General features: G+C 40.0%; 1 protein-coding gene across 3 annotated transcripts; it reads right to left on the reverse strand.

Moving 5' to 3' along the window:
* Positions 1–13,700, reverse strand: SMPDL3A (sphingomyelin phosphodiesterase acid like 3A). Of its 3 annotated transcripts, none has more exons than XM_071741031.1 (8): positions 13,403–13,700; positions 11,810–12,023; positions 10,202–10,346; positions 7,125–7,221; positions 5,686–5,864; positions 4,431–4,611; positions 2,604–2,728; positions 1–1,417 (listed from the first exon to the last, which is right to left on the reverse strand). In XM_071741031.1, the coding sequence occupies exons 1-8, from the start codon at positions 13,506–13,508 to the stop codon at positions 1,106–1,108; spliced, it is 1,359 nt and encodes a 452-aa protein (XP_071597132.1). In that variant the 5' UTR covers positions 13,509–13,700; the 3' UTR covers positions 1–1,105. The 3 variants fall into 3 exon arrangements, with proteins under 3 accessions (XP_071597132.1, XP_071597134.1, XP_071597135.1); XM_071741033.1 differs by lacking the exon at positions 13,403–13,700 and adding an exon at positions 12,809–12,949; XM_071741034.1 differs by lacking the exon at positions 13,403–13,700 and adding an exon at positions 12,557–12,741.
* Between the last annotated feature and the right edge of the window lie 305 nt (positions 13,701–14,005).

Genomic DNA, 14,005 nt, shown 5'->3' on the forward strand with positions numbered 1-14,005 from the left:
TTCCTCAACAGACACCGTAAAGGCTTTAATCTTATTAAAACAAACAGTTAGCAACTGGATTTGTTCATAACCACTTCTACAACTCCAGTTACTCTGGAATAAAATTACATAGAGTAGGGTCCGCGTGGTTTTGTATTGAACAAAGGTTCCAAAAGTATAACTCTTGATGTGACAGGAAAGTGGGGAAGGGTCTTAGTTTTACACACTAGATAAACAGCCACCTTAATATTATCACCTTGTGCACATATTTAATCACAAGAAGAGGAAGTGGTCTGTACCACTGTAAATCCATACATGTGATAATCTTCACATAGAGTATTAGACTACTCTATGAAAAAAGAAACCTGAGAAACACCATGACAAATGCATGTTTACCCATGCTGCATGAGAATGTATAAGCTGTGTCTCATTAGTGATGTTCATTGGTTTAAACCTGATTTATGCTGCAGAATCTCATACCTGGAGAATGCTTGATCACAGTACCCATGTACATAGATCGACTATAGGAAAAAAGATTAAAATTTACAGGATGGAGATTTGTGTTCCATGTCACTTTCATGTTGTCATTAGAATATGCCTCTAAACAGAGGATGGGTTAAGGGGTTAAGGTGGAAAAGGAAACTTGGCACAGGGAGATACCTAATACTGGCACTGCATCAACAACAGAACTGCACTCTGGTCTCAGCAAATGTGGGTTTTGGAGATTTCAGTTTGCAAATTGTGACAGCAGATGGTTGAAACCTGCCCCTACATAAATCCCATGGCATGCCATGGCCTGCATTTACACACCCTGAGAAAAGGGTAAGATCTCTGAAGAGCTGAGTAATTTCTATTGCCACATACGGGGATTCCTGTTACAGAAGGTACAGGACACTTGAAACAACATTAAGTATCTAGCCACCACTACATAGCCAATAGACTTTTATTTAGATGTGGAAGAAAAACATGCTTACAAGAAGAAAGATCTAGGGACATTGATTGCTTTCCTGAAATTCAGAGAAATCCCACAGGCTCCCTGTCAGAATGTAAATGCTTGAGCAAAAGGATGAGCAGTTTCTTTAAATCACAGGTTAAAGTCAGTGTCAGCACAGATGGCAGAGAGATTTCATCTCCATGCTGCTTCACGATTTATACAATCTATGTATGAGGAGTAATCTAAATATTGGATTGCACATAATTGGCAGGTCTTGCACCCCTCTTCACAGACAATGGTTTTGTCATAACTCACAATGTAGTTACTGTAATACTGCTCAAACAGTGTGCTGTGTGGCACAGACAACCGCTTGGCCATTTCATATAGGCTTTCTGGCTTCAAGTCTTCAATGCCATAGGCTTTAGTCAGGATGTATTCTAATTTCCAGTTTGATTCATTTTTCTTGTTGGCATCTCTGAGGTCCAAGTAAAACTGCCAAAGATCCTACAGTTAAAAAAAAAAAAAGAAAAGAAAAAAAGAAAAAAAATAGGCATGGCTGTATTGCCTTCTTCCCTGCTTCATTAAGTCTCTAGAGTGATACATTGATTAGGAAGCTGTCACTCCTCATTATTCACAAATGAATAGAAGGTCACGTCCCACCCCAAGAGCTGGGCTTACACCCAAAGCTGGTACTTGCACTGCAGTAATGGCAGGGGGATGGGGAGGGTAAGAACAGGAGCCACAAAAGGCAGCAGTTGCAGTGTTAGAGGTCTTTCCGGTGCAAACAGTAAACCAAACTCCACTATGCTCATGTCTGCTTTAGGAGTGGAGCAAAGGAGTGACAATCAGAAGCTTCTTTTCTGCAGACACTGTATGAGGGGCAGAACTGACAGAAGAACAAAGGCCCATGGAGAATTTAAAGGAAAGGGAGAGGTGGAGATGCAGGAGTGATATCTGGACAACAAAGAAGCAGCCTGTATTAGCATAGGTCTCCAGAGACAAAGCCCAGTCCCAGTCAAGCTTCAGGATGCATTGTCACTGAACTGAGTGAGGTCCAGTTTTTACCCTGAATTACACAAGAGAATTATTTGAGTTACTCAGAGCCAAAATAAATATACAGGATTTACTCTATCTCCAAAAACCACATGAGACTACAGAATAGAAGTTACTGTACTTCTTTCCTTCTAAATATAGCTATGATTTCTTATAAAAAGTGTAAACTCTATATAGAAATGTGCATGACTAGGAAAGACATGACATGGTTAAAAGTGCTTTTCTTCATCTGCTCTTCTACACCCTTTTAAAAGCATTTCATGGACTGCATCCCAAAGCTCAGGCTATCACCAGTAAACAACATCGGTATGTAAACAAGCCCAGGATTTAGGTGAATCTTTTTCACCTCTGCAGAGCTCCCTGCAAATAGGTTAGGACCCTCCCCAGAAAATTTCAGACTGTCTTTGATTCTAGGTTAAAAAATATTCCATATAGAAGAAGTACTGGATAGTCCTGGAGGCACAGAAAGACTGACCAAGTTCACTTTCAGATTTCCTTTCCTTTGCCCAGAAAGAAAAATGAGTAACCACCAAAATTCCAGCAACAGCCATAATACTACAAAAGCTGACATCTTGCTCTCATTTTTTAATGACACTGTATTTCAAATCTTAGACAATGCTTTAAAATCTTCACTTACCAGCAAGCTATAATCAAGAAGATCATATTGATACAACCTGACACCAGGGTTATTTGACTCCATTTGCCACACATTCTTCACTGGGGTTACAGCAGGTGCCACAAACAAGGAGTTCACTGGCTTTTCTGCAAGAAGAGGGGAGGTAAGGAAGCAGTTTCCCTTCAATCATTTGTTTCTCAAACAAATGTTTTTGTAGAGAACCATTACAGCAAGCACCAGTGCGACTGGCTGAGGTACAGGAGCATTTTTTTTTTCCCTAGATTAGCTCTGTCACTGTGACCTCCTTCTGTATTTCCACTGGATAAATTCAAATCTGTGTAAAATACCACAGTACATATTCCAGTGTGTGCCAGTTGTTTGTCTTTACTAGAGGCTTCCCACCAATTCAGCCATCTGGGCAAAACATACATATAGATGGAAGGTCTCTATTTTGCACATTTCTACAGAAGAAATATTCTAGACTTGTAGCTGACGTCTCCATCCAATGTTTTACATGTTGCTTTATGTTTTGTTTTGGTTTTATGTATTATGTTGATATTAGAAACACCTGGGTATCATCACATAGCTGACTTCCCTCAGCTATGCTAGCCCAGTACCAACACAGCCCACATCTTTACAGTGACTGAAACATAAGGAAGTACACAGGATTTAGTAAGACAGAATATGCAGCTAAATACATTGAGATATTCTTTGTACAGATAAACGCAAACTGTATTTAGCTACATGCAATTTCACTGTTCAAATTTTGTCAAAAGATGCAAAATTATTAAAATAATTTCAAAGCAGTTAATTGCACTTCCAGACTGTAATGACAAGGAACCAAGATCAGTCTGTCCTGAGTGAAATGGACAGCAGTAATGATTTTAGGCACAAACGGGACATGGTACAAAAATATGTAGGTGTAAGGCTGCCTTGAGTACCATTTTAAAAAATACAAAAACACAGCTCTTTCATTAGGGCTGGATTCCTTTAACTGGAGATTAATTCCATTACAGTGTAATACAAAAAGGTAAATAATTTAGAATATTATCACCCCAGTCAGTATTTGGGGCATTCCTTTTATGAGTTCACATAAAACATAAAGAGCCAATTAACATTTGGGTATTTTACATAAACCAAGCAATGGACCTCTCACTATTCTCTGGTACAGACACAAGAGTTTTTCTGTTAAAAATGTTAGGAGTGCTCCATATGGTCATGCCCACGCTTTAAAACTAAGGGATTTCAAAGCAATAAACAAGATTTTCAAACCTGGGTGCTTTTCTTGAAGGGAAATTAGCTGATCTAAGTGATGCAACAGGCAGAGAGACTTTATTTCCCCTGCCTCCTGCTTACCCTTATCTTAATTAACTTTGAAGCAGCAGGGAACTCAGCAGAGAGGCACAGTAATGATGCAGGAAACACAAGAACACAGAGCATGTCTCCTTGGCCTGAGAACATTCCCTCTGACACATTACACAATAGCAACTAGCTAGTATAATTTGCCCCTGTCACTGAGAGAGTGGAGAGGAAAGACTAGACATTCTTGTCTAGGCATACACATTCATTAAAAAAAGAGGAAATTTGGGGAGTCTCTTCTAACTTAAAAAAAAAAAAAAAAAAAAAAAAAAGAGAGAGACAGTCTGCCTGACAGTCTGCCTTGTAAGGGTCTCTGGGGAAAAAAAATGGGAGTGTGTGTGAGGCTTGAACTCTTGCAGACAAGTGTCATCATTTCCCAGTTTCCTTTTTCATTTATTTATAACAGAGGCTGACTAGTAAGAACATGCAAGAAAGTATTAATTTGCTTTTAATCAGGAAGAAAGAGATGGAGGATTCAGCACTCATTACCTTCTTCATCCAGGAGGACCATGATACTGTCTCTATGTGTATGTCCAAAAAACTGCCCCGCAATAACACTACTGTATTTCCGAAAAATCTTTACCAGTCTCTCATTGTAATACTCCCTGATAGCTGTAGTATTCCTTGCATATGGCAAGTATCCTATTGGTACATGTCCTATTATGTAAACCTAAGAAATCAGATACAAAAAGCACAGTTAGCATTTGTTTGAAACTTACACTGTTAGGGGTAACTTACAGGTAGTTACCATGATTTCATAATAATGCTATCTTAGAAATGGCATTCTGAAAGCTATAAATCACAACGGTTTTGTAATACAAACTACAAACAGAACATTTAACTTCATAATGAGAAGAGAAAAAAAACCAACAACAAAGCAGATTATCAGATTATTTCCTTGTGAATTCACTATATTCTTGTCAAAAAGTTCCAATAAATCTATGCATGATTTTAGGTCAAAGGAAAATCTGGTAATTATTATGAATGAAAAAATAAGCTACTAGGGCGGGACTTCTGACTTGGTTCCAACTGCACGAACCAACTAATATGCTGCAGGGCTTTTTATGAGGAAGGAAATATCTCCTTTCTCCTGACTGTAATATATTTCTCTTAATTACAACAATGTAGCAAATTGTAAACATGTTTCAAATTAAACACCTTTTCTGGTCAGGTGATGATCCAATTCCCACACCAATCAATCAAACACAAGCCAACAATTTATAACCTCACTTCAAAACCTGAGTATTGTAAGACATTTTATTATAACACTCAAATCAGAGCAATTGCTGTAGCTGGCTAAGTTATGGTTGACAAACTCCTTTTTATTTTTTTATACTTGTAATTACATAAAAATCTAAGTGAAATATGCTAGTTTTTGTCTTAGGCCAATGGTGCACATTTTAAAATGAAAGATTCCGAGTAGAGTACAAAGTAAGAAACAAAAGTGAAAGTATTAAGTATTTTCATACTGGTTTCTACACTATTTTACATATTAGAAAAGAAAAATTATTTTATTGTATAATTTGTGATACTGCATTCAACTACTTTATTGTTGTCATATAACATGCATATTCAAGGACATATTATTAAAAAAATAAATTTTGAATTTGCAGTATCCTTGGCAGCATTAATACTCTTCTAGAATCATGCTTATATTTCCATTGCTTCTACTTCTTACTGCTCTTTTTTTTCCTTTGCAAAGCTTAAACAAATAACACTGATGGGTTCTGCTCACAGCTCCTACCTTTTCATTCTTTTGTAAAGAGGTTTCCAGTATTGCCTCCAGCCAGGCAAACTGGTGGGCTGGGTCAGTGACATTCACAGTTACACTGTTGGGGCTGTAATACAAATTTGTGTTCAGACTGATTATCCTGAGTGGCTGAGAGCTACCGCTGGATTCAAACAGCTGTGTGTAGAAGCCACCTGTGAAAATAACACCAACATCATCTCAAAAATAAAAGCCTTCAAAGCACTTTAGAGTGGATACACAGCACTGGCAAAATACTCAGCCTTACTCGTCCTAATAAAGGCAAATGTCATGGTTATTCAAGCCACGCATCACCTTATCACAACAGGACATCTTAAGAATCTGGTTTCAGTAATATTTTAGTGGAACAAGTTGACACTGAAACTTTTATGAACTCTTCTCTGTAACTGCCTTTGTGTTTATTTGACAGCTTTTATATGCAATTATCCAAGTGACATGCAAGAAGTGCCCTGTAAAATTTCTTCCACACTGAGAAATGCAGTAACTGTTGAAGTCCACATTTCTTGAAATAGTGCAAACATAGATTCCTCCATGGAGAACTGAGTTTAGTAGCCTTGTACTTTGAAAGTCATTTCACTTCAGACTGGAATATGATGAAAAGTAAAGATCACATTCTCAGTCCAAGCTCCTAAAGCTCTCCATGGCATACAAAACTTCTTCAATTGTTCCCATTTCATAGTTCATGGACTTCAATGGGGCCATGGTAACAGGGCTATAACAATATACCTTAACTTCAGGTCTGTCCTTTCAAGTTTTATTTTTCCTGTTAAAGATTCTACTTCTACTCTTACCCAGAGCTCCTTCCCATTCAGGACACAAAAACATAAGTTAAACTTCTAAATCCCTAATGTTTGAGCAGATTGGAAACTAGGTTGAACTTTTCAGTCCTTTGCCAAAATGAAAAATCATAATTAGGATATCAGTATTCTCACAGTTTACTAAGATGGACACAAATATGATGCAATTAATAATATAATCACTGAGACTACGGGCTATTATAACTTGAACAAATATGTGCCTATTCAATATGCTCTGAAGTACATACAGTATCAAAAGAGAAATAATATTTTATCATCTTTTTAACAACCAAATTTAAGTACTCTTGTGCATCATACGTCTTTATCTAAAATACATTCTATGGTCTTGAATGCAGTATTTCAAATGTATTGGTACAAAGGCAATAAAACTGTATGTGTTATAAGAAGCAGTTAAGTATTGCATCAGAAGAGAACAAATGTACCCTAAAGATAAACATTGCTATTCAAAAAGACAAGTAACTTCTTCCAGGAGAAGCATTATAGATAATCCATTGTGTTGATTCATCCTACAAGACTTAGCCAAACAAATTGGACCAAACTATAGAAACATTAATTCCCTAAGCCCTAGCTTTACAATGCATTACGGGCATATTTTACCTTTTCTGAAGGTATTGATTGCTTCATCAGTTAGCCACGGTTTCCAGAAATCTGCTACAGCATTGTAAACTTCACTGGTAGTTACAGGAAGCTGATCCTGTGAGAGAGGAGAACTGGCCTAAGTCTTAGCATTCAAACACACAGACAAAAAAAAAAAAAAAAAAAAAAAAAAAAAAAAAAAAAAAAAAATCACTAAATTATCCCACCTGTCCTCCTGTGTAACATTTAAGTGTATCCAGTCATCACCAGAAAGCACTCAAGAAAGGAGAAGAAAAGAAACTTCTGAACATCCAGTATTGTTGATCAGGTACAAATGACTGAACTTAGACCATAATACATGGCGCTGTTAATGAACTGATAAACTAATGCCAGAAGCAGGTCAAACCTTAGGGACACAGTAAACTGGAAAACCATACATTCTGCACATTTAATAAATACATAAATTGAAGTTATGAAGTCTAAACATAAAGTTTTATGGAAGAAAATCTTGAACTTAAGCTCCTTTTTCAGAAGGTGAATTTTTCAAGCAATGTGGGGTTCATAGTAGCTTTCCAAAAACTCCACTGCTGCCTTAAGAAACATTCTGGTGTTCTTCACAAATATTTCCACGATATCCTGTAGTTCTAGTAACAAAACATTTAAAACATAAAGTTTTTTGTTAATGTTTTCTCCCACTGCCTCTAATTAGGACTGTAACACCCTCTGGTCTAAGCCAAGTAATGCCCAAGCACCACACTTGCTAAGAGCCATGCTTTCATCTAACCCTGAAAGAAAGATTCCAGCCTGTCCTTGCCTTTCCTATAATAACTGCTTGGATTCCTGGTGCAAGAACAAAAAAAAAAAAAAAAAAAAAAAAAAAAGGTCAAAAAATAGAAACAGTATTACAGTGTATGTTTTCTTACACATAAATTTTGACCTTTCTAAAATCTCTGAAACTAAACCTACACTATTAGAGGCTTAGGCACTAAGTCTCTGTCTAGGAGTAGTGCAATCAGAACTCTGCTCAGACATCAGTTGCTTGCAGTGCACAAATACCACTTATTGAGAAAGCTTTGAGCCATAACAGTTCAGCCAGAGCTAACAGCCAGTAACAAACACAGCAAAAGCTGCTCTTAGATAAGAGGCAATGTTATGGACTGAAGGTGGTTTAGACTCAAGCAAGTCAGGGCTCTGTGAACTTGTGGATTAGACAGTAGTACAGCAATTTGTTTTAAAGAGGGGCAAGGAGGTGAAAAAAATAAGACTGTGCAGAAAAACTGTGGTCACAATATACAATCTTTGATAGGTATCCCAATGCTTGATTAAGCTGAGTAGTATTTTTAATAGGCTCTGCAAGAAAAATCATCCAAGACTGTTAAATTCTGAAGACAGACAGGTCAAAACAAAATAGCAATACAATTTTTCAGTGCATGGTGAGGCACAGCTTTCACACTTGCTCTGGAACAGCCTAGAGTGTGTGGCTTGCTCCACATTGCTCCCAGTCTCCAGGACGCTTGCCAAGCATGTCAATATGAAAAACAGAAATGTCATCAACAGCAGAAAAAAAAAGCCAACAACCTGAAATGACCCCATAGCGGAGAATTTCTGACCCCCTACTGATAGTCTTTTTCAAACAGCAACAGAAAAATATGCCAGGTTCTGCACATCAATGAAGCCTGCCATTTCAATGCAAAGTATCACAGAAACACAGAGAAAATGAGAAGTTATTTCATTCAGCAGCCTGCTACAAAATACTATTCACTGCCTGCCTGCCTGCCTCTCCTGATCATCTTTTTTCCATCTTCAGATTTATTTTCGCAAACAAAACTCAGATTTGTTGGGCAAATCACTACATTGTCTACAAGATTGTTGTATATGGTTTTCTCCTGTATCAAAGTAGATTGCTGACTGATAACTATTACTAAATGAGACTTCAGTTAAGGTGTTACTTATCAAAATACTTCATCAGTGGTTTCTGGTGAACGAATCTGGTTCTTTGTCAATGCATATGACAAGGTGAAGCTGTACTTCCAAAGTAGGAACAGGAGACACTGAAGTCCCTGCTTGGTTTGTGCACTCACATTTCCATCATTTGTTTAGTTTCCCCTAACATTTCCCTTTTCCCTCTCTGATCAGCTCTTACTCTCTGATTCAGGAATCACTAACTCCAGCAATGATACAAGCAATAACAGAAACACCTACTACACCAAGATATACCCTGACAGACCTAACAAATAACACAGAAAGCTGGAAAAAAAAAAGTCTTTGGGAGTGTGAAAGGGGGTTACTGAACTCCTAGTAGGCATTTCAAACAAAGTATTTAGCTGACCTGCTCCACATCCCTTCCGATCCCCTCAGATCCAATGACAGAATTTGCTTCTCAGTCCATTATGCTGCCAGATCAGCCCACAACATGCTTTAAAGGACACATGAAGCAACTGTTTGCTTTTGCTATGCCAAGAACAATATTCGCAGAACACTGAAAGTAAAAAAACACTGTCCTCAGCTTCAGTGGTGCACATATCCAGTAAATTGTTTATGCAAGCATTTTTAAGTGCCCCATAAGGAAGAAAAAAGATCTATTTTCAATAATAGCAGCAAAATTATGGGAACATTGCAGACATTCTGCCATTAGTCTGATAAAAAACGTCCAGTGATGTCAGCAGACAGGCTTCCAGTAGGCCTTGAATCTTACCACATGCTCACAGATCTACCAAGAATGTAATTTTTGACAGATTAAATTATTGTACACACATGCATGACTCACAGAGCAAGAAAAAATAAGTGTATATTAAGTAGGATGAGACCTGGTGGTTCTAAGCCATGAGGAAAGATTAGCAGCAAATTTGCATGACCTCAGAAAATGTAGATTTTTACCTGGCATCAGTATTTGATTGGGTAACGTAAAAAAGAGAGAGATGTACTTTCTGGTCTCGATTGGAACTATTTAAATTTTAAATGCTAACTGAAGAACTGTAGAATACTCTTTCCAGAGTAATGGTTACACAAATTTAACTCCTGATTTTTCATGCCTGGTTCCTGAGGGGGTTAGGAACACAGTCAGTAAAACACACAAACAAATTACTAATTTGTTTTACCTGTGGCCAGTAGTCATGATTGCCCAAGGCTGGGAAAACCTGAAGATCTGGAAAGAAACTACGAATTGTAGAACTCATATTGCCAATGATGCTAATGACCAACTTTGTGGAAAGTTCTTTTATGGGAACATGAGGAGGGCTATCTCTGAAAAAGGAAAAGGCTTTGTTAGCAAAGGTTTATTAGCAACATAAGTAAAGACAAAAAATTCTGCAAACACATCTACATTCTAGCATGTAATACTACTATAGACTCCTTAATTAAAAACACTATTGTCTAAAATGCTCTCTGTAAAGGCTTTTTAAAAGAAAAAAGAAAAGAAAACAAAAACAAATAAGTAGTCTAATGCTTGTCCTATGATTCACATTTATCATAAATAAAATTTCTTAGAACTTAACTCCATTGTTTTGAGGTACTGTACAGTTTGAGTTATAATCTTCCATTACCTGCACCTTATGAAATTATTCTTCCCCTTTTAACAACACCCTATAGAAAATTAAGTACAATAAGACAAGTGAAATAATCACTTGTCTTTTTATGTTCATATTTCTTAACACCCCCCCCCCACAGCAAAAATAAGGCACACATTTACAGCATTCTTTCTAGCAAAAATGGCCCTGCCATTGATAAACAAACTAGTTCTCACAAACACTCAGAGATAGTAGTGTCTCTGATAAACAATCCATTGATGTGTACAATTAAAAAAAAAAAAGTGATGGTAGGATGGAGAGTTTTGCGAAATTAATGTTACTTTTACGAATACCTAGAACACAACAGGACACGGTGCTATCAAGTTACTCATCTATCTCATGTCTCCCTTTCACACTTCTTTCTCCAGATCCACGGCTAAGGCACACAAAGAAAGTACTATTTTGCCCATTTTCTAGTAAGGAAGATTGGCATTGGAAAGGTGAACATTTTTCTCAAAAAGGGACAGTACACATCCAAAATACTGCAATTAGAGACTACGAAACCATATTTTCTTTAGAAGCACATGCAGCTATGAGTGATAGGAATGATGACACACCATCTACACCACTACTATCCTCCCCATAGCTAGCCCCTGATCTAGAATTCATGCAGAATGCACTGAACCTGAATTGTAACTTTATGCTCTTTAGAGTATATATGTATAAAATATACCACTGCTTGGTTCTAGTTACCTCTTAGAACACCAGATATAGTTTAAGGGTATCTTCTAAAAAGGGATGTACTTCATATTTAATGACATTAAGACCTACAAAATTCAATACCTCCCATAATAATTAATTCCAGTCAGCTATTCCTCTGACGTTTCTTCTTGCTTTTTCCACTTCCCAGCCTCCCCACACCATTTCAATTGACTTATACTAATATAGTCATCTGGCATATGTCCCATTGAATGGTCCATAAATTTTCAGAAATTATTACAGAGATCAAAATCTGTTCCTGAGGTCTTATATATATTCTCACTCAGTCTTCTACTTATTAGCCATTCAGAAAAATTTAAAAGTAGCATTTGTGAGATACTAAACTCAGATCTGCTATGCAAATACTAACTTGTGAATTACTACACTATATGGCTACTCAGCTGTTAAAAGTTTTAATGGCAGAGTGGCTTGAACACTTACCCTGTCCAAATCATGAATGAAACCTGCTGGTTTGAGTCCTTCATGAATGCAAATGCTGACAAAATAAGTTGATATGGAGAATCACATAAAAAGTCTCCAAAAGGGCCTGGGTTGGAGGCATTGGCTCCTTTGGAAGAAGAACAAACTTTGGTGCGATCAGGGGTAATGTGGTAAGTCGGATCTAAATGTAGGTCAGATACATGCCAGAACTGCCCTGTTTTCAGAAAACAAAGATTAAAGAAAATGCATTATTTGCATTTGAACTGGATATCCATGGGTAGTGCTGAGTTTGGTCCAATTTGTGTACTACTGATGTTCCTCTTTCAAGTTCTAAAAAGCAGAATAAATTTAACAAATTTTTTATTAGCCCATCTGCTAAGTGTGGGAGTTCTGCATTCCTGACAAGAGTCCTTCATGTAATCTGCTTAGAAAAACTTGAAAACAGAAGCAGAGGCATAAGTTTAAGCTTTCCAGCAGGAAAAAAAAAATGGAAGTTGGTAGGGACTGGAAAATCAGCTCGTTTTCATTGACAGCAATATGAAAACTGGAGACTAGAGGTGATTGGACTTCTCTGATCCACCTCGCATTTTAATAATTTTTTTCAGATATTCCCTGGCTGGAAGCTACTATAGAAGATCACAGCCTGGAAAGAAAGGCAAGAAACGGCATGCACACAAATTTTTCAAAGCTCTTCTTCTTCCCAGCAGCTGCAGTAGCAGAAAGACTGAGCTGCTCAGCCTGAGTTACCTACTCACTACTTTCAGCTGACACATTCTCAGCCACTTCTACTTAGCACTGCAAGGACAAGGGAGCTGAGTAGTACAGGAATTTGGTAAACAAGATGAATTAAGCTTGCGAGCCTTCTAGTTTCCTGTAAAATATGAGTGGTTTCTTTCTGCCAGTTTCCCAGCACTTGGGAAAGGCCCACCATGTGTCTGCGGCGATGCTTGTGAAACCGGGACAGATAGGAATTGATTCTTCCCAAGGGCACATGCTCACCCCGTGGCAGGGCAGGCGCCAGGCGAATGGACCTCGGGGAGTTTTATTTCAGGAAGCAACGACCCGCAGCGATCTTCCCAATCTGCACTGCTGTCAGCTCCTACCAACAGGACACAGGGAAAGGCCGGGGCCACGCTGCCAATGTGCACGTACAGGCAGGGAAATCACAGGGAATGAATATCCTGCGGAAACCAGTCCCGAGCGCCCACCTCCGAGCGCTACCTACCTAACCTCCCGTGCCTGAACAGCCCTGTATTTATTTATTTATTTTTCTATAAGCGACATCAAGCTGCGGCCAGTTGGGCCAGGGAATACCACTGCAGCAGTCCATGGGCAGGCAACAGCGAGAACGGGACGGAAAGGAAGCACCAGAGGGGAGCGAGCACACCGGGACACCCCAACCGCCGGCCCCGCTCCCTGGCACCACGGAGGTGTGGGCGGCGACCTCCGTCCCGGCCTCCCCTAGTCGGAGGAACACCGGCGGCTGCCGCCTGGGGCCGGGCCGCTCCTCACCCGCCTCCCCTGTCCCTTTATGTGCCCCGGCACCCTGGGCAGGGGCGGCCCCGCTCAGCCGCTGTAACCCGGAGGACTCACCCACAGCGGAGTGGGGCTGCGGGGCGGCCGGCGCCGCCTGCAGCGCGGAGCAGAGCAGCGCAAAGCCGAGGGTCAAGCGGGCGGCGCGTCCCCCCCGCAGCGCCATGTCAGCCGTGCCAGGAGCGCCCTGACCCACCGACGGCTTCTCATGTGACCTCCCCAGCACGAAGGAAGGGAGCAGGAGTGGGCCCGGGCTGGCTTGTGCAAGCCTCGGCCCTTCGTTGCCTCCCTGGGGCTGCCGGAAGCTGCTACCGCACCGCGCCCCGCCCGCCCGGGGGCCCAAAAGCCGCACCGGGACGGTGCCCCAAGTTCACTGACGGGGGGCGGCGGCCGAAGGGGTTTGGAGGGGAGGCAGCCGGTGCAGCCTCAGCCAGCGGGATTAGGGGTGACCTTCAGGTGGTGCCACCCCGAGTCAACTCTCAGACGCCTGAGGACCTGGTAGGAACCAGCCCGGCCGCCAACAGGGCTCAGTTCATGGCACCGACAGATTTGAGATGGCCTCGAAGGAAAGCAGGGTGGGAAGGCGGGAGTCCCTTCCCCGCTCGGGCGGTGGCCTGGGGCGGCTGGCGGGCCTTGGGGCTGAAAGACCCAAGCAAGGGATGA

This window comes from Heliangelus exortis, chromosome 3, assembly GCF_036169615.1.
Source record: "Heliangelus exortis chromosome 3, bHelExo1.hap1, whole genome shotgun sequence".
NCBI classification, from domain to species: domain Eukaryota; kingdom Metazoa; phylum Chordata; class Aves; order Apodiformes; family Trochilidae; genus Heliangelus; species Heliangelus exortis.

Bases quoted from the DNA above. Each gene is read 5' to 3' on its own strand.
- SMPDL3A (XM_071741031.1), bottom strand. From the start codon at position 13,508: ATGGCGCTGCGGGGGGGACGCGCCGCCCGCTTGACCCTCGGCTTTGCG. The intron at 7,222-10,201 runs GTAAAACAAATT...CCTCTCTCACAG, and splicing joins ATCATGACTACTGGCCACAG to GATCAGCTTCCTGTAACTAC. The intron at 4,612-5,685 runs GTAGGAGCTGTG...CTGATTTCTTAG, and splicing joins CTTTACAAAAGAATGAAAAG to GTTTACATAATAGGACATGT.